The following is a 26353-nucleotide window of genomic DNA, read 5'->3' as shown; positions in this document are numbered from 1 at the left end:
GCAATAAAAACCATGCACCACACTCCACTGGGCCTCAGAACCCAGTAACTATAAGCTTTATATTAATATACATGGCAGAATCAATCTGAAACACTAAAATTCAATTCCTGGGATTTTGACACACTATAAGCAATAAGATCATATGGGAACTTGGCATAATTTTAAATATAAGCAAATCTGTCTGAGAGGCTTTCGCCCCTTTCTACACTAGAATTCAAAATTCTTAAAATTAAGAGCATATCACACTGGAAGAATTGGGGTATAGGCCCCTCTTGGCATTGTTTTAAGTGTAAGCAAATCTATCTGTTGAGCCCTCGCCTTTTCTACACTAGAAATTCAGAATTTCTTAAAAATCAGAGCATATCACACTGGAAGAATTGGGGTATAGGCCCCTCTTGGCATTGTTTTAAGTGTAAGCAAATCTATCTGTTGAGCCCTCGCCTTTTCTACACTAGAAATTCAGAATTTCTTAAAAATCAGAGCATATCACACTGGAAGAATTGGGGTATAGGCCCCTCTTGGCATTGTTTTAAGTGTAAGCAAATCTATCTGTTGAGCCCTCGCCTTTTCTACACTAGAAATTCAGAATTTCTTAAAAATCAGAGCATATCACACTGGAAGAATTGGGGTATAGGCCCCTCTTGGCATTGTTTTAAGTGTAAGCAAATCTATCTGTTGAGCCCTCGCCTTTTCTACACTAGAAATTCAGAATTTCTTAAAAATCAGAGCATATCACACTGGAAGAATTGGGGTATAGGCCCCTCTTGGCATTGTTTTAAGTGTAAGCAAATCTGATTGAACAATCAAATAGCCTCGCCTTTTCTACACTTGTAAGTGGTGCTGTCCGTAGCATAAACTATACTACTAACAGTTGTATTTAATTTGCGTAATCATTACATTGAAATATGACACATCTACGTTCATTATTCTTACTGATACTGATCATAAACTAAGTATGCATTTATCTAATACGAAAGAGAATATTCATTATTGAGTCTTTAAGAGCCTTCAGATATATCTGATGGTCCTGATAGATTTTGCCGTAGAAAAGAAATCTATGTCTCTAGAAATGTATTTAAAAAAAAAACAGTGTACTTGAAAACTTCAGAAAAGAAACTACTTGTTCTTTACAATGGAAAACAAATAGAAGAAATTCCAGAGAGTAAATTTTTAGGTATATGGATTAATGCAAATCTATCATGGGATAAACACATTTTATATATATATATATATATATATATATATATATATATATATATATATATATATACATACATACATACATACATACATACATACGGGATAACATTCTGGGGCTATCATCAAAAGTAGAAACTATTTTCAAACAACTCCAGAAAAAAATTGTCAGAATAATAATGCAAGAAGTTCCTCGAGCACCTATACTAAGGTGCAAGCTATCTTGACAGTGACGTCAGCTGGGACTGCACTACAGGTTGATGCGAAACCATTGTATCACTCCGCGCAAAGCATGAAAGATTCTCTCCGTCACAGTTGTGTCTCAGAGTCCACAGAGAAAGCACACAGGAGGAACGGAACGTTTTTGTGTACAGCTTATCCGCATGCGGAGAAATGTCAACGCTTCGCACTAGCAATTTTGTCACGAACACGAAAAGATAAAAAATAACAACTAGGAAAAATAGATATATGAACTGAGAAACTACGAACTTAAATGTTTTGAATACACTTAATAAACGAAGCAGACAAATATAGGCTCTCGCTTAACCTCGCTGCTGTCCTGTAAGCAACTTGTTTGTTCGAGGGTTGGGTCGGGTGGGAGGTGGGGGGTAGCAACGACTGCTCGACTTCTGACACCCTTTCAATGTTGCCAAACTTACATGGACGAAAGGTCATTGAGTTCGAGTGCGTCTGTTGTGTACCGAAATGAAGGGCAAAACCGTACATAGTGAGAGCCGAGAGGTGATTTCGAATGTTGTTAAATTTTTTGACAACGAAGCGAGAGAAGGATGTTACACGTTTCCGGTCAATCAAGCTACAAAGCGGCTGCAGTTCAAATGTCGGACACTTTCATTAAGAAAATTAGAAAGGAAGGAAATTCCGGGAGGAAATTTATGACACCAGGTAAGCACAGGTCTGCCGAAAAGCGTAGAATTGTTGTAGACGACTTTGACAAGTGTTTGATTAGAAGAACTATTGGTAATTTTTATATGGTTCAATATGAAGTGCCAACAGTAAAAACAGTGCTTTCGAAATTAAAGAAAGAAATTAATTTTCGGGGTAGTCGTGAAACTCTTCGCAACATTATTTGCAATGACTTAGGATTATATAATATTATATATTATATAGTATTATATATATATATAGTATTATATATTAGTTATATCAGCTAATCAAAACCAACAAAAAGCCCCCGCAATATCGGGTCGACACTCTTGCAGCAGAAAACGGCCACACCGTACTTTGTCTTCCACCTTATCATTGCAGTCTAAACCCTATTGAGTATGTTTGGGGTATCATAAAGGGTTGTATTGCATCACAAAATGTGGATCGTAATTTGGGCAGAGTACTGGAAGTTGCAAGAGAAGAATTTCAGAACTTTCCCAAAGAAGAATGGAAAAGGTCTTGCAAAAAAGTAAAGGCGAAACAAGAGGAATATTGGGTCCAGGACGGAATTTTTGAAGTAGAAGTTGACAAGTTGGTAATCGAAGACTGCTCGGAGGATGAAAGTCACTTGAGCGGTGAGGATTCGGATTCAGACGAGAATGGTTCGGATTCAGACGAGAATGGTTCGGATTCAGACGAGATTGGAAGTGCCATTGAGGTTGACAAACGGTGCGATAATGACAGTCAGGTGAATGTTAGTGACGAGTCGGATTTGGGTTGCACTCCACTGTAAATGGTAAGTTTACAAAACAAATCATTCTTTAATAATTCTTGAAGCTTTCCTGGCAGCGAATATTGAAGAGGTTTTCTCGGGAAATCAGCCAGGTGATTTCCGAATAGGCTTCCGAGCTCTCGAGAGCTAAAGTTACTCACATCTTAAGGGATTCACTTCAATCCCTGAAGATGAGAGTGACGATAGCTCTCGAAAGCCTATCCAGAAATCACCTGGCTGATTGCCCGAGAAAACCTCTTCAAATCATTCTTTCTTTTTAAAATGTAAGCTGTGTGTATATTTGATGGGTTATTTATTTACATAAATATTGTTTATGCAAACCTTACCGCCCCAAATTTATCTTAAGTTATCGCCTCTGGCCTGGTCCCCCCAATCGCTGCCACTGTCTCTCTAAGGATATAATTATAATTAATAATTAAATTGAAGATAAAATCTGTTTCTTAGATGGTAATATTTACTATTGCATAGTAAGAATCACAACCATGACAATAGATTTTATTGTCATTAATTATTTAAATCGGGAATCGTCACGAATGCTATCCATACTACTTCAACCACTGACCGCGCCACCCTGAATGTCGCGTTTTGCGGCAGGTCCGCCAGAATTTCATCTGTCAGAGAACAGCTGTGAGGCATCGTGGCAACAGTGTGCCATTTGAGAGCAGAGGAAAAGAAGAATTTCCCCCATATTCTCGTCTGCTGCCGTTCACTGCGACAGAAACAAGTGGGGGTGGATTTTAGTTCGAATATTTTCCGGGGGTTTTCTCTTCTTTGCTGAGCAGTATATATAATTTTAACTTTGACTTGTAACAAAATAATCGTGCCGAATACTCTACATTTCAACAAGTTTTTAAGTTTCTAATATTTTTAACACATTTATATGCTCTGTAACGTGTTTTCATTAAGGAACTATATTTTTGTGCTCTAGCCTCGCGAACCTTCAGTTCAAAGGCACGTTGCCATCTCGTATTCATTATCAAATTCCGTTCATTTTCTTGTATTTATACATCGTGCTTGTTTTAATTGCTCTTTATTTTACATGATTCCATTCTAAAAGAAACCTCGCATTGCGACATGTTGGACTTCCTTCCCTTGCATTTCAAACTATTGAAATTCTTTCCCTTGTTTGTCTTTTTTCTTAGTGCAGACAGTGAAAGTATCAACGATGGAAGTTTGCAATGCTGTTACTACGTCACTGTCAGGCATGTATCCAGAGGGGGGGGCTTAGGGGGCTCGAGCCCCCCCCCCCGAAAGTTTTAGGTTTACACTAGATAATATGAGGTTTTTTGTTTCTTGTGGTGTGAAATAAAATAATGTGACAATAATTTAAGGAAATAAATAATTATTGAGGCAAGACGGAGAATGTTCCGTAACCCTGTTATTGATAATAGCACGTATCCAAGATGTGGCACAGGGGGCTCGACCCTCTCCTCAGGAAATTTTTCAGTTTACCTTAGATAAAATTAGGTTTTTGGCTTCTTGAATAATGTGAAAATAATGTAAGGAGAGAAATAATTATCGAGGCAAGACGGAGCATGTTTATACCCCTGTTATTGTTAATAGCACGTACCAAGGTGGAAATGAGGTAGCTCGAGCCCCCTCTCAGGAAATTTTTCACTTTACACTAGATAAAATTAGATTTTTGGCGTCTTGAATAATGTAAAGATAATAAATTTATAAATCTGAGAGAAATAATTATCGAGACAAGACAGAGAGCGTTCTATAACCTTATTATTGTCAATAGCACGTATCCAAGGTGGGAATCAGGAGGCTCGAGCCCCCTTTCAGGAATTTTTTCTGTTTACACTAGATAAAATTAGGATTTTGGCTTCTTGAATAATGTGATGATAATTTGGGAGACATAATTATCGAGACAAGACGGAGAATATTCTATAACTCTGTTATTGTTAATAGCACGTATCCAAGGTGGGGTTGAGGTTGCTCGGCCCCCCCCCCCCCCAAGGAAATTTTCTATTTTACACGAGATAAAATTAGGTTTTTGGCTTTTTGAATAATGTGATGATGATTTAAGGAGATAGAAAATTATCGAGGCAAGACGGAGAATGTTCTATAACCCTGTTGTTGATAATATTGCACGTAAACTTTTCTTACGCTTTCGGTGTTGTCGCAGCGCACTTGAGCACTATGTAGAGACTGTCAGCATTTGGAAGCTGCACAACAAAGGTAGTGCCACGCGTAGGGCGATTCGTTGTAATTTCTAATCTCTGGAAGGCGGGAGAGGGTACGTTCTTGAATGAGAGAAGGAGTCAACTACTGGAAATATTAACGAATCATTTTATCTGCGGAACGTTCTAGAATATAACGAGGATATAAATACGCGGATTCAATTTTTCGGTTGATCTGTACAAAGAATCGGTTAATGATATTTCAGAGGTAAGACAATCCATACAGTCGATTGGTGATCATATCAGTCAGCGTCCTCTGGTTGCTTTATAAGATATAGTGATTCGAAAATGAAGACATTGACGACAGCAGAACTTCCGGGGCCTCAGAGTGTGCTAGCTCGGTTCAAGGGCCGAAGAGATCAAGGCCTCTCTCTCTCTGAAGTGAATATTTCAGCAATACCGGATATTGGAGTGGTTTATTAAAACAGAAAGAAGCTGCATAGATCAACTGAAAATCAAAGTTTTGAGTGATGATTTAGTTTTGCCAGAACTAAATTTCGTATATGCAGTCCGAGAATTTCATGGTAAAAAAAAAACAACTTTTGTTTAAGCCTACTGGGTTCGAAACACATTCAAACACTTAACTACCATAAAGAGACAGCTGAAAATTTTATGAATGTCGAGAAGAGAAAGGAAGATGTTGCATATGTAGAAATTTTAGGCGGAAATTGCAGGCTCTACCAGAACCCAAATCAGGGCTCTACCAACTGAGCCACCTAGCCATCCTTGACTTCAACCGATTTTTCGTTAAAATGTCTACATAGTACATGTCCTGTGTATATCAAATCGTAAGGCGTTGCCTGTATAGTGAACAAGCGCAGAAAATATAGGAGAGAGAAGAAAACTGATGAGCATTCCCACAGGTTGAGGAGATTTTTTTTTTTTTTGTGGTCAACAAGAGTTACTACTTCGAGGTGACAATGACAGTGGCCTACCTAATAAGGGAGATTTCACACCGTGTCACCTGAGGATTTCACAAGTCGAAATTACGTTTGTGCGGCCTTTTGTGTCGCTACGGTGTGAAACGTTGCTGTTGATTGGCCCATTCCAATTGACATGTATTGCGTGTCCCTTCAGTTTGAAACCTTCCTAAGTCTTGAAAATCCAAGTCACAAGGAAGGAAAATTAGGGTTAAGGTTAGGCGTGAAGGCAGGCAGACGACAGCAGGGATCCCTAAAGGATCATATCTAAATCTACAGGAAGAACGCATCTTACTTCAATCTCCAATACGGAATGATAAAAACTTCTGGTGAGTTGATTTTAAAAAAAAAATGTGTGCGAGATAAAGAGTGGCGTGCCCAGGATTTTCGGAAGGGAGAGGAGTTACGCATACTATTTTTGGTGGTCAGTACTGATTTTGCCATTTTTTTTCCTGTCTTTGACATTCCTTTTTTTTTTTAAAAAAAAAAATAATACTTTGTCAAATGGGGTTATGACCTCACCAACCCTCCCTTGGGCAAGTCACTAGAGATAAATGAGTAAGCATTTGATCATCTGGGAAACGAAACATTAGATGTGTTGGGAACAGAAGGGTTTTCACTGTGCATTAATTGTTTCATGATCCACCTGTATTCGAGTAGACTTCCTTTGTTTCGTGCCGATATATGACAAGACAGCGGAAGCTGTGACAGGCATTTTTGAACATTTGTGAGTGCTAAGGCCTGAATCTGAACAATTTGGTGGGTTTTGGCTTTTATACGAGCTGCAAACATGGGAGGACAAGACAAGTTAGTGTTGTTCAGGCTCGAATCAGAGAGAAATACTCGAGAACTGTCTGCGTCCAGTTCTCAACCCACAGTTTGAATCTCGCGTTGTCGAGTGGATTGTCCATCCCGTGCATGTGTAACAGCTTCGTAAAGACACTCAAAGACACCATAGATGTTTTTATGCCAGATGAGAAGAAATGGACAAACACACATACCGAGATGGTTCTGGCAAACAATGTTAATGCATGGAAACAAAGGAGTCGAGTGGTAAAAAATGTTCCTATTTCACGTTCTGATTAAAATGACAGCCTTACAGTGGCGACGATTTAAGGGATAGTTGCTCCCCATTTTTTTATTTTCTTGCCTCAACATTATGGCCTCTTAATGTTAAACCTTGTCTGCCAAGAGAAAGTAAACTTTCTTTGCACCGCTCTCCGCACCCCCCCTCCCCTTTTTGGAACCCAATTGCCACCACTGGTCTTGAACATACAATTGTGAGGTTCTTACTATACCCTTAAAAAAATGGTGTTGAGCCCCCCCCCCCCCCCCCCGAAAGGAATTCCTGGATATGTGCTTGGTCACTGTCAAGATAAATTGCAAAATTGCAGCAGAGTATAGTAAACCAATCTTTAAACGTCTTCGTATAATACCAGTGCCTTGCTTATATATCTTATGAATAGTTTCATTCATACACGAGCATGCACACTTATTTAACCAAAATTGCAACTTCTATGAACACAACACAAGAACAGCAAACAACTTTCATTTGTTTATTTGATCACCTGTTTTACTTTGATAATGCCAGCAGAAAGCCAGCAAAATGTTGGCTTCTTAACTAATTTACTATTTATTTTTATTATTATTACTATTATTTTTACTATTTTATTATTTAACTACTTGCGTTATCATTTTATAGGTTGGTTTTAGGCAGCTAATAAATCATGCTCTATTCAGCACTTGGTGTTGTAAATGTTATTCATATTCGTGTAAAACTTCAATTAAAATAATAATTCTCACCTGAGCCAGAACTTCAAATTCTTTCCTCCTCTTGTCAAAATTTATGAGAGTCTCTCCGACCATATCGGGAATAGCAGTGTCAATCATTGTAAGGTCGGTGAGGAAGGTTCCCAAATATGGTATTGTTCCATGGCTAATGGTCTGGGAAAGCAATGAAACAATATTAGAATGATGTGAAAGTGGATGTATGCATTGCAAATGTTATACCATTAGTGAAATCTGTAGAACAGATGTAACAACACAACAACATAATGTTGAATGAATGGTGCTAAAATTATGGGCTAACATAGTAACTGGTTAAATTCTTCAATAAGTACAGTGGAATCTCGATTTTACATTTTTCAGGGGACCAAACTTAAAAAAATTAAAATGCAGGAAAATGTAAAAGCGAGAAAAATTTTATGACATTTTGCTACATTGAGACCATCAATGCGGTATCAATGTATAATGTGGGAAAATGTAAAATCCGGGAACATACAATCAGGGCTCTACTGTATTTGGGATTGAAACTCAACACTTAACTTCTAAAAGCGTTAAAATCATTAAAAGCACATACACATTATTAATGTGCTATTAGAATAAAAATTTTGATTTTGTGTAATAAGTGTAGTTTTAAAATCAAGTGTGAGATGTCATTCATCATTATAACACCACAATACAATTTTTGATTTTGAACCTTGCCCAAATTTAAATCTTATATTCACCACAAATATGCATATGTATCAATCAGATCAGCAAGCCGTTATTATCACAATTTAAGTTCGAATGTTTTCATTGGCTTCATTTTCATAGTGGATAAAGAGTAGTAAATAAACAGACCAGGGGCGCCGACTTGTCAAAATTATTGGGGGGGCTCTGATCACTGAAATGAATGAATGACTCATTCCCTCCCTTTTTTAAAAATAAAAATTATGTTTTCGTATAGCAGTTTTTAAGCAGCTATTATATTCCTCATACAAATGAAATGTAACATGAAAGACGTGTGTCTGCTCATTTGTTTTTTAGATAACAATTAACATTTTTATTTAAAAGTAGGCTATGTATTTACATTAAGAGGTCAACATAACAGTCCTATGCCGGTCTCGGTAGCCGAGCGTGTTGTTGGTCGGCTCAACTTGCTTTGATCCCGAGGTCTTGGGTTCGAGTCCCGGCAAGGGCATGTGTGTGTATTAATGTCCACAACATATTTGTAAAGAAAGGACATGTGATGGGTGCAAAGAACCTTAGTGTTGACATACCCATAAAAATAGCGAATATTTACAATATTTAACAGTTTTATTTAATTATTTACGTAAATGCTAACACAAATCGCAGGCAAATAGTTTTACTTTTTGGTTCTTGCTACAATATTTTACTTTTAAAATTTAATTTTTCAATAATAAATAAACACATAGCATGCCGTGCTTTAGCAATAATACCTATGATCATAGCCGTTCCCGCTTTCGCAATACAGACTTTTCATAAATTTTCCTTGCGTACTTTACTGCAAGCCAGTGTCAAATAAACTCAAATACTTTAGAATTATTTTCCCCTTATTCTTTGGACTAGAGGAAGAGATTTCGAGGATAACTAAATATCGTACATATCAATATTGCCTGAAAGTCGGGTTTCACTAAACAACATACTGGTATAATTGTCATATCACCTCGTTATTTTGAAACTCTTTTTAGTAAAAATGTTAACAACTCATAATTGTATACTTAGTATATAGTAATAAGTCATGTGTTTTGCTGTCTCCGTTCATAACCCGCGCCCCAAAGTTGATGGTTTAGCGGTCCCAGCCCCCCAAATTTGATGGTCTAGAACATTTCAAATTTGTATGTAAAGTTAAGTTCATGTGGCACAATTCAGAGTAAACTTTACAAAAGAAGCAAAATAATACATTAGATCCTCTTAAGCAAAATTATTTGAGGGGCTCTGCCCCCACATCATTAACATTGGGGGGGCTCGAGCCGCCCCAAGCCCCATGGAGTCGGCGCCTATGAAACAGACACTGACAGAATCAGTACTGGTTCCTCCTCTTAAATATTTGAAGTTTATTAATTTCTCAGGTTTACTGGGAAATATGAAAAAATATAAGAAATAATGGAAAAAGAAAAGAAAAAAAGATCAAGCATCACTGTCGTGGGTGACTGGAATGCTGTAGTAGAAAGTGGGCAGGATGGAAACACAATAGGAATATTTGGCTTAGAAGAGAGGAATGAAAGGGGGTTATCTTTTACTCACTAAATGTTGGAAATACAACATTCTAACATACAGGGTGGGCCCAAAAAAGGTAACCAAACACAATACAATGGTTCTAAATTTTGGTTACCTTTTCTGGGTCACCCTGTATAAAAAAAGAAGCTACATGTGGACATGCCAAAAGGATAACAAACGTTACCAGATAGACTACATCTTGGTACAAGAGAGATTTCGAAATTATCTGAAAAATGCAAAGATCTTCCCTGGACCTGACACATTCAGATCATGATCAACTGGTGGGCAAAATAAACATTCATTTGAAGAATACAGAGGCCAGATGATGAAGAAGCTTGACATTGAGAATCTAAGGGAATAAGAAGAAGAACAGAAATGCAAAGGAAGCTTCACGGAAAACATTGCTTAATTAAAAGACAAGAGTAGAGAGCAGTGATAAAGTTTGGGGCAGTATAAAAAGCTCTCTACAGAAAGCAGAAGAAACAATTAAGAGTATAGAGAATGGTTTGGTTTGAGTTGGTGTTTTAAGTCCACTTTGTGCACAGTAAGGCTAACCGGGACTGGACCTACAGTTTAAAGTGGAATCCGAACCACTATGTGGGACCCCTTGATTACAAGGCGACGACGCTACCACTGCGCCATCGGGAGGCCCTACAGAGAATGGAAGAGTACTAAGAAACCATGCTGGAGAAGATGATATAAGAGAGAAACTAATGATGCAAAAGAAGAAAGGATGGAGCAGAAATGTGAAGAAATCAAGGAACTACAAATTATTTTATGTATCGTGAAGCTACAAAGAAAAATGGAAAACAATGTGGATGACAGAAGATGGGGAAAGAATGCAGGAGAGATAGAAGACAAAAGAATCCTCCTTACCTATAGAAAATGGAGATGTATCCGATGAAGAGAAAGGGCTTTCTGATGGAAGAATTCAAGCACTGAGGGAAAGGAAGTATGGTGGACTACAGGAATGGATGAGATCCCGATCGAATTAATCAAGTGCCTGAGTGAGGGAAAGAACGAGATCGTACGCTTATGTAATGAAATCTATGAGAAAGGTGACTGACCCAAAGAATTCACTTTGAAGTTCCTCTAAGGAACAAAATAACACCAGGAAATGTGCTGAATACAGGAAAATCAGCCAGATAATACATTCAGCAAAAAATCTCCTGTAAAGTACTAAATAGACACTTGTACGTTACGGTTGATGGAGTTAGAAGAATAGCTTGGTCTCAGGAAGGAAAAAGCTACAAGAGATGCAATTGGATTACTGTGGATAGATAGTGAAAGATACCTAGAGAAAGGAAAGGAAGTATTTATAGTATTTGTGGAGCTGGAGAAAGCATTTGATAGAGTGAATTCGATGAAACTTTACAGATACTGAAAATGATTGGTGTAGATTGGAAAGAGAGAATATTCTGAAGCAATCTGGACGTGAAGCAACGACATAAAGTGAGAGTGGGAGAAGAAATGACCGAGGAAAGTGAAATTGGATCAGATGGATGCTGCCTATTATTCAACATCTACTCGGAAGAATTATGAAAGAAATGCTTGCAGAATAAGGGAGGGGTAATAATAGGAGGAAGAAGAATAAAATGCATTTTAGAAGACTTAAATGTCCCCTGTGAGCGATTCGGGATGAAATTAATGTCGGTACTGAACAAGTTGACAGCTTTAGATACCTGGAATGTATCATAAGCAGCGACATGAACTGCAATCAGTAAGTCAAAGTGAGAATAGCAGTGACAAAAGAAACCTTTAATAGCAGTGTGTTTGTGGACCTTTGGACAAACAATTAAGAAAGAGACAAATGAAATGTTTTGTGTGGAATGTAGCATTGTGTAGCATAGAAACCTGGAATCCATGAAGAAGTGATTGATTTGGTTTATATTACTTCTCATTTCTGCCACCTATGGTTAATTGTGAAGATGGGGATGAGTGATACGATGCCAGGACCCCTGGCATCGCAGAGTGCTCAATCATGGAGGCCAGCACGAAGAGGTGAGGAAAAGCAACTATACACTTTAGAAATGTGGCTACAGTGAAAAACTGAGCATGTGAAATGAGCACACAAAATAAGAAATAAAACTGTTTTGGAAAGAGTTGGTGAAACAAGAGGAAAAGAAGTTGGTTGGGATTTTGAATAAGAAGGAACTCCCTGCTAAAATACATGCTGGAAGCAATGGTTAACAAATAAGATAATAGATAATATTAAATTATGTGAATTCTATGCTGACATGAAACGCAAGGTGTAAGATTGGAACGCCTGGAGGTTGCAGCGAAAAACCTGCTTAAGGGAGAGAATGAAGAATGAATGTATTGAGAATAAAGACACAAATTTAAGACAATAGTAATTACCCCACTATTATTTTGTTGTCTTTGGATCACTTTCTGCAGTTGCCTGTCGTTTTCTCCCACCGTGTCTGCAAACTTTGCTGTCCCTTCCTTCATTAAGAGTTCACGCTGGGCAGACTGGTTGTTGTCTTCACTGAATATCCTGGCCAGTTCTTCAAACATTTCCACCTATGAAACAGAAATGTTACATTTTCCACTTGTACAGACAATGTTTCAGAGATATTTCTTTACTCACAATGTCAAAGTACAAATTTTGTGTAATACAATAAATCATTCAACAATAGCAAGAAAAAATTTAGTTCAAATATTTTAAAAATCACCTTTGACATAAGCGAATATCAAATAGTGTGAGTTTTGTTTTTTAAGTCCACTTTTAATGCAAAGAAACACTAATCGGGACTGGACCTACAAATTAAATTGTGATCCGAAACACTATGTGCATTCACCAGTTATCAAAACTGGGACCCCTTCATTACAAGGCAACAGCATTACCACTATGCGATTGGGAAGGCCCATAAGTGAATATTAAAACACTGCCAAATATATTACATATTATCATCAAAAATGCCATTTTTGAGGTTGCAGTCCTTCATTTTTTCAATCTTTCAACACATATGCACATTACAAGAGCAAAGAATTATTTGAAAAGTAACAAAGAAAGTGCAAAACAATCATGACTGGATCAACACTAGATTAAATAAATCCACTAACCAACACTGAACAAATAAAAAAAAATACAACAAAAAGAACATTTTTTACATTCATGTTTGTAAAACAATCAAATGCTTTCACAATAATGAAACGTTATGTTTTAGTTACATTTTTTTTCTACAATAAATTTTGCCTTGGTCAGCATTTGATTGTTTATTAACATGGAAACAAGGCTTAACAATATTCATGTTTGGTATAAAATGCTTATAGTTACAGAGAGAAACTACAAAGATTATATCTTGAAATTTCCAAACAGTTGTAGAAGATATTTGTAGTCAAAGGAGTAAGGATGTTATTTTCTTGATTGCTTTCATTTTCATAGAATTCATTATCCTCACCTTCTAAAAATAGAATTGTAAAAAGTGTTCCCCTGTGCATAGCACCACACCATGAAGGCGTATAGGCGGTGTGGGGGTAACGCCCCACACTTTCTTGATCTGGTCGTGAGTGGGGGTGATGTGATCAGCATCACGCCCCTGACCGCCTTTACCCCCCAGGGTTTCCCCCAGGTACCCATGTTATTCGACGCTGGGTGGGCGCCGGGGCCGCTTCCACCGTTAGTACTAATTATGTGCCAATAACACTCACAAGTTAAATGAAACATTTTATTTAATCTGTTAAGGTGGATAAAATATTGGGTAAACAAACCAACTAAATTTCAGTATGTAGCAGTACTGTTACTTTCGCTACATAAACTATTCATTCTAAAGCATGCTTAGAAAAAAAATTCTATGAGATGAAATAACCTCAATAGCTGAAAATTGTAGTAATTTAGTGACGTGTAATTAAATACATATATATGTAAATTGAAGGATGGGTAAATTTCTCGTATCGTAAAAATGGATGAAATTTGCTAGTTCTTTTAATTTAAATATTCCTACTTACGTATTCTGCATTGAGAAACATTGTTCAAGGTGGCATTTCGCTTATTTTATGGAAATAAGCTATATTTGTGACATATCGAGTAAGTTTTCTTCGTTTCTTTTTGCCTTTGGTAACATGCAAAATGGCGGTCACAGTTTCACTACTGTACTTGGCATGCAGTGTTTCCACCCCACTGCACCCAAAAATACCTACGTAGCTCCACAAACCATTGACGCATAGCCCCACGAAACATTCATACATAGCCCCACGAACCATTTCTGGTAAGGTTAGGTTAGGTTGGGTCACGTTTAGGTTACAATAGTTAAAAACTGGTTTAGAAAAATATTCATAGCCCCACACACCATTCTCGCATAGCCCCACGAACCATTGACACAAAGCCCCAAAAACCATTTGCGGAAACATACCTTCTTCAGTTACAAAAACACGTGTTTGGAAACAGTGACCGGGATTATGTCATCACACACAGTTAACATCCAGCTGGAATGAAATGGATGCAAGAGCTTTCGTGCATCGGTCACACATTTATATCAAAAATACATGATTTACCGGCAAAATTCAATGAACAATGCAATAAAACACTTCCCCGAACTTCCACAACTATAAAGAAACTGCATTCGATAAGTAATTTCTCCTGTAAATTTGAAGAAATCCGTTTGTCCGATATGAGAAATTTACCGAAGGATGTTTAGTGAATATTTTTACACACACACACAATATTTTTTATTGGAGTAATATTTTAAGAATTTGTATTTTTTTTTCAACTGAACGTTTCTCTGAGGATTTTAAGTGTAATTAAATACATATTTGAAATCATACCTTTTCCCTTTGTAAAGACTGCCATACCCGTTGAAGCCTGTAGATGGGATTTGACTGTAAGCCGGAGATAATAGCTTTCAGGGATGAAAAATTCTTTAGAACTCTTAATTCCTGCAAAAGAAAAGTATAAGCCATTACAATTAATTAATGTTTTTTTTGTTCTTTAAATCATTACTTGCATGTTTCTGTGATGACACATCTTGCAATTCTCATACATTACACGTGCAAGTACCATGTAAATGATACATGGACATGAACACTACTAATAAACAGCAGTACACAAAATATTCTGCAGAATTATTAGTGACAAGTGTTATGTAGACAATGTTCTCCGATTCCAGATAACCACTTGCCTGATTAACCCGAGTTAACTCGGAATTTGTTTTTGCTTTACATATTACTTACCAGAGTTATCTCGTTAAAATCGTACAACTACAGTGCACTTTTCTGCCTACCTGGACAGTCTCGTTTGAGCTTTAATATGTGTTAATTCCCATTTTCTTTCCAGATTGTCCCACGGAATTTCTTTCCAGATTGTAAGTCATACGTGTACTAAGTTTGGTTGAAATTGCCAGGCATTCAAGAGTTATGCCAGAACAAACATACACACATACATCCATCTTCATATATATATAGAAGATTTGTGGGGCACAGATGGAACTGTTCCAGAGTTTTTCATGGCAGGTTTGAGGAACATGTGCTTTTTGTTAGAGCTGCCGATATATTACGATGTTTGAAAACAAATGAACATTATGAAAATAAAATGTAATAAAGAAGAATGGGTACAATACACAGATCACTAAAAGCACAAAAAAAAAAATTTAAAAAAATTAAAATGAGGTGAAATATGCCTGAAAAGCAAGGGTGAGTGCCACTCTCACCCATGACTGACAACGTGACTCAAGCGAGTGTGATCAATCCCAGGTTTAACAATATGATTTTTAATTCATAATGAAAGAAACAGTAGTAAATATTTATTACTGGTGGTGGTGGAGGAGGAATAAAATGTAAGTTCCATAAAACAATATTGATGTATTTATGTATTGCAGTCTATGTACATTCGTGGATTTCAAGGAAGAATTGATAATAAGGATAACAATTGCTTATGCATTTGTATTCATGGGCATCTGGAAAGGGGGCAAGGGGGGGGGGGCCGAAAAATGAAAGTCAACCTGAAATTATATATTTCACACATATAACTTCATTTCAGTCACAATAAAGTGTGTGAATTATTGCATGAATATGATAAATTCAAATTTAAGCAATGCTTTTTAGGGGAAACAACACTATTATTGGGGAAAGTGTGCCTTGTTTGCCCCGCTGGTAAAAAAAATATTTTCCTTGCCCCTCCCTGGAAAAAATCCTGCAGACGCCCATGTTCGTATTTGTACATATTTGTTACTTAGCATAACATTTCCACTTTTGGCTAATTGCAACGATGAGGATGAGTGATGAATTGTTGTTTTAAGTCCACTTTATGCACGGATAGGCTAACTGGGACTGGCCCTACAGTTTAAAGTGGGATCCGAACCACTGTGCAATGTGCCTCGACTGGATATTGAACCCAGGGATGAGTGATGATTAAATGAAATTGATGAATTGGCAGTCACAGAGATCACCCATGCTCATGCTTTACCATACATTTATTTTAGTTGTTTATATGATTTTTCCATTGCATTTTCAGTTGTATAGATAAGAAAATTTTCATTACTGACAAGAGTACTGTTTTCAGACAGCAATATACTGAACACAATAAAAGATGTTAGTTGTACAATTATATTACTGAAAACATTAAGAGTACAGTTCAACTACTTAAGATAGGAGAAACAGTTGGACTACCAAAAACAGTAGAAAACATTAGCAGTACAGTTCAGCTACTGAAAACAGTAGACACAGTTGGCCTATTAGAAACAGTAGAAGACAACAGCATTACAGTTCATCTACTGAAAACAGTACATGTTTCAAAACACCAATTGATCTACTGAAAACAGAAGACAGAATTTTCAGTAGGACAAGCCAGTATTAAATGGGAACTTCGGTGCAGAAATCGAAAGTCAACCACTCAATGTAATTGGCCACAAAACTGGAGAAAAAAAATCTGTAAACTAATAAGAACAAAATACTTGCAAGAAGCAAATAACTCTCCACAGAAGCTAGGACTTATAAGTTGTTTGTGATCATCGTCTATTTCTATTTGTTTTTGCTTTTTAATTGCTTTGTGCCACTTTTTAGTCTGCATCTCAAACGAAGAGTTTCAAATTGCCCTTAATGCTGGATCAACTCTAGGTCACCACTCAGGCTATAACTCAGGGTTTCTGGCACTAAGAACGTGAGGATGGAAACCATTCAGATACAGAAGGATCCAACTGATGAAAACAGTCGATTCGGTTTACATACGCAGGAAAGTTCATGTTGTTAAATTACCTGTGCAATGTCAATCCAAGTAGAAATTATTTTTGCTCTGTCTAGCGGCCTAACGTCAGGGTCCATGAGCACTGTGCTGATGACACGGAAAGACACTGCATTGAACTGATTCACAGTTGCCAAAACAGTAGCTGCTTCCTGGCTTCGATTCTTGTCACGGCGAGACCAGATCGCTCCAAGGCACTGATGAGGAATCAGCTTCTTAAACAGTTCCTGCAAATCAAATTCCTCATAATAAAATATCTACAGCAGGAGAAAAAACAACAACAAAGATACCAAATATCTCAATGAAAGTGGGCCAAGATGATTACGTTGGAAATAATTTCCTTTATTTAAAGAATGTCACGACTAACATTGAGGCATTTGCCCATTGAGTGACAAGCCTGCTGATATCCAGACTTGGAGAAGTTACACAAGCAAAAGCAATCTATTACACTGGCCAAAACACACTTGGGTGCCTCAAATGTTTTGCAGTTTCTGGGTATATTTGACCTGCTGATTCCAAAAATAGCACCAGTTTTCCCCTATCAGCTCTAGTTTTTAAGACACAGTACATATCCCATATGTCACTCTTCACTCTGCTTGCCCATTATAAATATATAAAATATCAGGATACTTTAATGTGGTGTTTAAATAATATATTTTAGGCATGAAGAAAACACATTAAAAATTAAAAGAAAAATGTACTACCTAAAAATCTACTTATTTCATACCAAAAGCACAGATTTATGATACAAACTTTCCAGGCATTTGACACACAAGAAGCTCCTTTTGTAAGCCTTCCGAGAGTGGGATCTGCCAGGACAACCCCTCATAAGATTCCAATAATAGTCTGCCATCATGTATGCATCCCATCTTCCATCTGGCTTCCATTGTTTTTATGTCCTGATGAAACTTTTCACCCTGCTCTTTGTCTAAGTTACCAAGATTATATAAAACAAATGATTCTTTCCTTTCCTATTATTGTTTGAATTGAGCTCCATGTTGCATATGTTTTGAACCAAATCTGAGCAAAAGTTTGGTAGAATTGATTTGGTTGACTTGAGTGTTTTAAGTCCACTTTATGCACAGTAAGGCTAATCGGGACTGGACCTACAGTTTAAAGTGGAATCTGAACCACTGTGCCTCCACCGGGTAACAAACCCGGGACCCCTTGATTACAAGGCAACGATGCTACCACTGCGTCATCAGGGTAGAAGAAATAAAAACTATAAAAATATCTAATAAATTAAAACACTCGATAAAATGTAGCACATCTTTAGTTTCAAATAAAATACGAAATGGCAGACATGTGAAGTTGCCCAAGATGTTTAATTTGAAGGTGGTGTTTTGTAGAAACTTGCATTTTGGGTGTAATAAATGTTAGCACTAACTTCAGTTCATTTCTGACTGTACCACATATATCTTCAGCCTAGTAATGATGTTGCTTCGTGATAACAGGCTTTAATTAAAAAAAAAAATTGTAATCGTAATATCCCTGACATATATGAGTGAGTGAGTGAGTGAGTGAGTGAGTGAGTGAGTGAGTGAGAGAGAGAGAGAGAGTGAGAGAGAGAGAGTGAGGGAGTGAGAGAGTGACAGAGAGAGAGAGAGAGAGAGAGAGAGAGAGAGAAAGTTAGTGTTTTGCTTTATAAAACTTTCTGGTTTACCCTTCACATTTTCTTGTTCCCAGTTTCACAATTATAAGCTATGGAAACCACAAATAAAATTTTGAACCAACTTGTAGTTTCTATATGATACTATATATTGAAATGGGATTTTAATTCAAAGTATATTAGATGTTTGATAAAAACTGAGGTGATAGTAAATGAAACCTTCAAAACACAAGTACTAAAAGATATATAAATTAATTACCATGTCCATCCTTGTGAGCTGCTCCGCAAATTGCTGTTCTGGAACATGTGGGAAATTATAAATCTGTACAGTCATTCCATTGGGTAACACTGGGTGGAGATACAGACTGGCTGTGAGATGCCGGATCACAGATGTTTCTGTAATGAGGAAAAACAATTCCTTATCGAAAATGCTATTTATGAAAGTTAATAATGTGTAACTTTGTACTTATTTTTATGACTCATTAATGATAATTAACATAAGTTATTTTAATTAATTTACTGCTGAAATTAGTAAAGTAATTGCTGAAATAAAAACAGTTCACACTTACAAAACACTTCGTAAAACATAGAGTAATCCAACATGTGCACAAAAAAAGCCCATAAATATTGGCTGCTTAACTAAAAGGTTGACAGCATGCCATATTCCACATTCTTACCTTACAATATAAATTCTCAAGTACTGTACGTAACTGTTTTGAACTCTGTTCATTTTAGAAAGCAATGCATGTGAGCTGCATGAACATGGGCATAACTAAGGACCTAACTTTGGGGTGGGGGGTGGGTGGGGGGGGGGGCAAAATCAAACTTTGGGCTTAACTTTGAGGGGGGGCAGAATTAAGAAGTTTTCCATCCCATAAAAATAGCATCCAGAACTATTTTGCTGAATAGCTTACATTTGTACAATCATAACAAAATACACTTCAATACTTTGCTACTCAGATCGCAAGAGGTTAACAAAATTATCATTAACTTTTACATTTAGTAGCCTGAAAATTTTTGGGGGCAATTGCCCCCTTACCCCCACCAAGTTACGCCTATGTGCATGAGAATTGTGTTCCAATGTGTTGAAAAGTGTGACGAAATTGTCTTTTTTTTAAATATAGTGTAGAAACAAACTACTGACTAAGAACTTAACCAACTGTATAATGCATCAAATCATACACCAGATCAGACACAAGACTACTAGAAGGAAAGGCTCGGGTCAGACATGCCTCTTTTCACGACTGCTGCGGGTGTGACGTCATGGGCGGACAAAACCCAGCTGAGTCTTTACCCCATACGGAAAGAAACGTGGAAAGCTGATCTGTTTTGTTCTTTTCGCTCCATTTTTCTTGTATTTCTCGATTGTTGGGTTCAGGGTGCGAAATCCTGGAGGGGACGAGGGGGATTTCCCCCACCAACAATCTTGGCCACAAAAAAAAAACACCAAAAATTTCCCGGGGGAAAGAGTTTTTGTTGTAACAATGGAAAGATAAGCAATTACTTTAAATTTCAAATATACTTTACTAAGAATAATATTGAAAACACACACAAATTAGTGTAGTTGTGAGTGTTGAATGCTTTCTGTCTCAAGAGATCATTAACAAATCTACATCAATATGTATGAAAGTAACAAATTAATTTCTAATTAATAATCACAATAATTATTTTAATTGAGTAATTTATTTTTACTTTTAATAACATTACAAATAAGCACATCGTATAATTCACACATATGTTTCTGGGGAGGGGGGTTGTAGGTTACGAACTTTCTCCCCCTCACCAGTTTTCAATGATTTCGCACCCTGGTGGCTTGTGAGGTGTTGCAGTTCACAATGCCTTCAGTGAGGTGTTGCGACATGTCGTGATCTCCGATGAAAAAAATAAAAACAGCGGGCGACAATATATAACTGAACACATCGCATCTAACGAGACTTGTTAGTGGATTGCAATACCAGTAGTCTCATTACACAACATCAGGCTACCATACACTTCAAAATACACAACTTGCTATTTATATACGAGTGATGCTTAAATGACAACGTAGTTCATCTTCCGTCCTCCATTGTTCTATTATTTATTCAGTCAAATTTTCATCACAACCCCCCCCCCCCCCCAAAGTTAAGTGGACTCAACCAGCTTTCACATACCCGCCTGTAGGCACCCCTGTTCGACATTCCACTGATTATATATACGTATAAGTATATAAAGTGACCCTCGACTTTCTTCAGTTCTATGTCTCAAGTTTTCGTTCAGTGAAAAGTTTTTTAAAGTGTGTGTTACATAATACACACGGAACTTCCTCACATTCCTCCCTGTGTAGTTCAAAGATTCATAAGACTCAGAATTGTAATCTGAATAAGGAAATTTAATTAAGAAATAAATACCAATAGTCGAAGCAAAGTTACCAAATTTGAAGAAGTTAAGTGAAAACAGCTCCTCTCTCACTCCTAAAAGAGAGCAATAGACGAGATTGTTTTCTTTTACATATTCAACTTATCCATAATTTTGGCTTTCTGCCTTTCTTTATTTAACAAAATTATTTTACGCATTCAACATATATATTTTTCTTTCTGCCCTAACAAAATGCATTACTAGGTGTATTAACCGCAATTTTACATGAAACTAATGTTTCACAGAGAAATGTGACGACATATAAACTACCGATAAAATGTGTGCGTAAATGGCTGTGTAATCCAACTGTAAGGACATACGTTATGTCGGATCCTAAGTAAGTCTGTGTATTCACTCCCAATTAGCTTCTGGGCATAATTACGGCTCTTTTTTGTTCATAATTACTGCTTTGATTCGGCTGCGAAACCGGAGCGTAGAGCGATCTGTCCGCGCGTGACGTCACGCCTGACGTCAAGGACCACGTGATCAGGTATGGCCCCAGCCTTCTACTCTAGTAGTCTTGGATCAGACAGCCTTATTTATTTCATGATATATATTTATTTACATACATATGTACAAACTTTTATAACAATCAAAACTAGGGCTGAGCCGATACCAATACCAGCAGTATCGGCATTGGTGAATATCAGTTGATTTTCTTTTACCGATACCAAAGATTTTCAGTGGCTAAGAAAGCAGGCAAAGGCAACAGCTTGTCTCAACATTTGTCCTTTTTCAAAGTTCGTTCACCCTTCCATGTGACACATTGGGGGACCAGCACAAGAAGTTTCATAGATTTTCCTACAAACACTGGATAAAACCTCACCCTCCTGGGAAGCAGATGGCAAGATCAAAGGCATGGTTAAATGAAAGCTGAACCCAAACGTGACCATGAAGGCATGTAGCTGGTTAGTTAACGCTGTAGGAAATGAAATAAACCATTCACTGCCAATTCTTGCTTGAAGCTTGTAGTGGTAAGGTAGGTGGATGTTTTTAAACCACCCACCACACTTATACCGGGTCAGGTAGTTGCGGAGTTCTTGGAAAAGAGGGATGAATGTCACTGTGAAATTAGCTTTGTTTTATCTACATTCAAGCGGAAAGGGGATTCAGCGATTTCTTTGTGTCCTCCTCCCTTCTGTGCCAGTCTTTTGTGTGACTGCTGGTATCAGCCAATGAGGGTTATTTATTTCTGCCGAGATTAGATTTGGAACATAAGCCGCAGTGGCTCAGTCGGTGGAGTTCTGTGGAAGCCTTCAGAGAGAGCGGACGCAGAAACTAGTTGCTCCGTGAAGGTCAGTGAAAAGTTGCCTTCAGGAAACAACGAAATTGAGTGTCATGTGCATGTTGCTTGTGGCGTTTGGTGCAGTTGACTGGCGAGTAAGTAGAATTGGAAAAGTACTTTAGAATAGTAAAATAGTAAAATAGTAAAAAGATGAAAATCATTAGACAAAATACCATCCAGATACATTTTCCGTTCGGGGCACCGAGGCCGTCGGCACGAGAAATTCATGACTTTATACGGACAATTTCAACTCCACGTAGATGAGATCTTGGGAATACAAATACCTACGCATTTTCGATGTGTTTTCGTAAAATGTATCCAAGAAGCAATAATGACGCGAATATTAGAGAAATGTGGTCCGGAAACAAACTTTTGTTATGATAATGGTGAAACTGTAAAAGTGCTTTGAGTGATACGATGAGGGAAACAAAAGCGGTAAGAGTGTTTAACTTACCACTAGAATTAGATGATGAGTGCGTGAAAGACAAAATGACGAAATTTGGGAAGGTAGAATGTATAGACAAAGAAACGTGGTCTGAAAACTTCAAATATCAAGTTTACAACGGGGTGAGAATAGTGAAAATGGAACTAAAAAAAAACGATTCCGTCATTCATTACAGTAAAATCTCATCAGTGCCATGTGATATACGACGGACAGCTGAGAATGTGCAGGGCATGTGGAAAAGAAGGACATGATAGCTGGCAATGTGATAGTCGACAGATAACAACACTTCGTGTGAATAAAAACCGAGAGAGAAATTATAGTGATATAATAGTGGAAAAGGGGAGATCCTTGAACTTGAACAATCAGTTCCAACCAGATAATAATCAAAACAAGTCGGGAGGTCTACAAAAGGTGATAACAGAACAAAAGCAAGATAAGGGGATAAAGAATGTGCCAAGTGACACCCACCTGGTGGAACTGTTCCCACCGATAACTACGGAGACCACAAAGGAAGAACACAACCAGAAAGTCTTATCGATGGACACAAAACAACCGGGAACTTCCCACCTAGACAAACAATAGGAAAAAGGAAGTGAAGAAATGCAGGATGACCGGATGCAGGACGAAGGGAACTCAGTTGATCTTCCTCCCATCCCAGCAGCAAAGGACAATGTCCCAAAAGTGGAGGACAAGGGACCATCGAAAGACTGTGAGCTGGAAAGTGATTTGAATACAGAAGAAGAAAGTGACGAAAGTGCCACTTCACTGTCAAAGTGGAAAAAATCTCAGCAGATGGGTGCAAAAAAACAGACGAAGAATACTTCAAAAGGTAGCGAGAACACAGTAGCGAAGAGGAGATCAGTGAGAGAGGTAGGAGGTATGAATAGAGTAATGAACAGATGAAGTAAATCCTAAAAAGGGATAGTTCATTTGATATTTCATTTGTTATTTGTATAATTTTTTTCAACGTTATGAGGGAAGAGTGGAAAGTACTATTAACTGTGTGGTACATTATTAATTTATTAATGGTGTATACCACTAGAATATGTACTATTAACATTAATGGAATATGTAAAATGTAAAATGTTAGAAGAATTTGTAAGGGTACACTCCATAGATGTATTGTTTTTGCAGGAAGTTTGTATGTGTGACTTCCCATCAATATATGGTTATGAAGCCATAGTTAATACTGGTATAAATGGCCGTGGTACAGCAATACTTGTTATAAACGGCCTACCCATTAATAATGTAAAAAAGTTAGTAGATGGGAGAGGCATTAGCTTTCAAAGTACCAACTATACATTTGTAAATATTTATGCCCCATCAAGCAATCAAAATAGACAGTCACGTGAACAATTTTATAATCAGGACATATTATATTTGCTGCCATTAAATGAATCTAAAATAATACTTGGGGGTGATTTTAATCGGGTATTGACTCCCAGCGATTGTTTAGGAGCTTCTCAAAAGAGTCCAGCACTTGCAACATTAATTCAAGAATTGCATTTGAAAGATGTTTGGTTACAGAAGAGACAGGATATAATATTTACATATTTTAATAATAAATCTGGATCGAGAATCCATAGGTTATATACAAATACAGATCAAATAAAAAATATAACATCCATAGAAGCATTGCCAGCGCCCTTTACTGATCATATGGCAGTAAAAATGGCAATTAACCTGGAAGAAACAAAACTAGTCAGGGGTCCTTCATATTGGAAGCTAAATATACAGTTATTAAATGCAAAACACAGAAACGGATTGATCAACTTTTATTACCAGTGTTTACACGAGGCATGTCAAGGGAGAGATGTCACCAAAAATTACCAAGCCATACAGCAGTATAAAGCCAAAATCATAACACTCCAGAGGCAACAAATGGAAGGCATAACAATAAGAACCAATTCCAAGAATTTAATTCAAGATGAAAGAACTTCGATGTATCACTATGTACAGATGCAAAAACAACAAAAAACACTCATGATAAACAATCTTGTGGTTTCAGGTGGAGAATCGCATGTGAGCCAGCCAGAAATCTTGCAAACATTTTATGACTATTATGGGGAGCTTTATCAGACAGGGGAGGGGGAATCAGAAGCAAGAGAGACACTACTGAATTCTCTAACTAATGGTTTGCTAGAAGAGGATAGACAACTTTTGGATACTGAAGTAACAATAGAAGAAGTATATGAAGCGTTACAAACATGCAACCTTAAAGCACCAGGAAAAGATGGTATTGGTTACAAGTTTTATTTGCAGTTTTCTGAGATTATAAAATATGAACTAATCAAAATCATACAAGATGCCTTTAAAAATGGAAAAGTTTTACAAAATGAAGGCATCATCATATTGATACCGAAAAAAACCACACGCAAAACAAGTAGACGACTTCAGACCAATTACATTACTAAATTGTGACTATAAATTAATGGCAAAGATTTTAGCAAATAGGTTAAAGATAATTTTACCATGGATACTCAGTGAGAAACAAACATGCATTGGCAAAAAGCATAACATGTTCAGTGCAGTTGGAGGGATGCGCGATCTGATATCCTATTATACGGTGCAGAAAGTTGATGCATGTGTGCTTTCTTTTGATTTCAAAAAAGCGTTTGATTTAGTGTCGCATCACTACCTGTTTGAGGTGCTAAAGGCATATAGATTCAGTGATACGTTTATTAATATTTTGAAAGGTTTCTATCAAGAAGCAACATCTTGGATAATGGTCAATGGATTCCTGTCATCCCAATAAATATAACAAGATCAATTCGGCAAGGATGTCCACTAAGTATGCTCTTGTTTGCTTTAACCCTGGATCCTTTGCTGCAATATACCAGGAAAACTACTCCCGATGCGATACACGCCTTTAAGGAAAACCAAGTGTTTGCTTTTGCAGATGATCTATCCGCTTGTATCACCACAAACGAGCAAATGCAAAAAATGGTAGCAGCGATACATATATACTGTCGTGCTAGTGGGGCCAAAATAAATATGGAAAATTCAAAGGCGCTACCATTTGGCACATGGGATCAAAAATATCCAGATATAGGGATCCCATATGTACAGGAAATTAAAATATTAGGAATAATTTTTCACAGGGACGAGGAACAAATGTTAGAATCAAATTGGCAAAAGATAGCGAGAGACATTCGCATACAATGTTATAAAATGCGAAGCAGACAGTTAAACATGATACAACGAGTGTGTTTTTTTGCAAACATTTATGTTTAGCAAATTAAACTATATGGCCCAAGTGATACCAATCAATCAAAAATACCTCAGAATAATGAATTCAGCAATTGGTTGGTTTATGTGGTATGGACATTTTTTTCGAATACCACTATCAAATCTATGGCAAATGAAACTAAAAGGAGGATTAGAGCTTGATTTGATTTGATTTTAAAATTTTGGGTGTGTCAGCACTTAGGCCACTTTGCACCCGTCACACTAAACGGGG

The 26353-nt window shown here is 37.2% G+C and overlaps 1 protein-coding gene across 2 annotated transcripts in view; it reads right to left on the bottom strand.

Annotated features, from left to right (window-relative positions):
* Rgl (Ral guanine nucleotide dissociation stimulator-like) overlaps window positions 1-26353 on the bottom strand; it is a 262557-nt gene that overhangs the window by 33773 nt on the left and 202431 nt on the right. For both annotated transcript variants that reach the window (XM_083113546.1, XM_083113547.1), the window contains 5 exons: window positions 19029-19165; window positions 17175-17387; window positions 14751-14861; window positions 12342-12506; window positions 7785-7925 (listed from right to left, as the gene is read on the bottom strand). In XM_083113546.1, coding sequence (XP_082969672.1) covers window positions 7785-7925; window positions 12342-12506; window positions 14751-14861; window positions 17175-17387; window positions 19029-19165 — 767 coding nt within the window. The remainder of the gene's footprint in view (window positions 1-7784; window positions 7926-12341; window positions 12507-14750; window positions 14862-17174; window positions 17388-19028; window positions 19166-26353) is intronic.

This window comes from Lepisma saccharinum, chromosome 27, assembly GCF_977018435.1.
Source record: "Lepisma saccharinum chromosome 27, izLepSacc3.1, whole genome shotgun sequence".
Classification (NCBI taxonomy): Eukaryota; Metazoa; Arthropoda; class Insecta; order Zygentoma; family Lepismatidae; genus Lepisma; species Lepisma saccharinum.
Note: the sequence above shows the minus strand (reverse complement) of the source record. Positions and strands in the feature narration are given on the sequence as shown.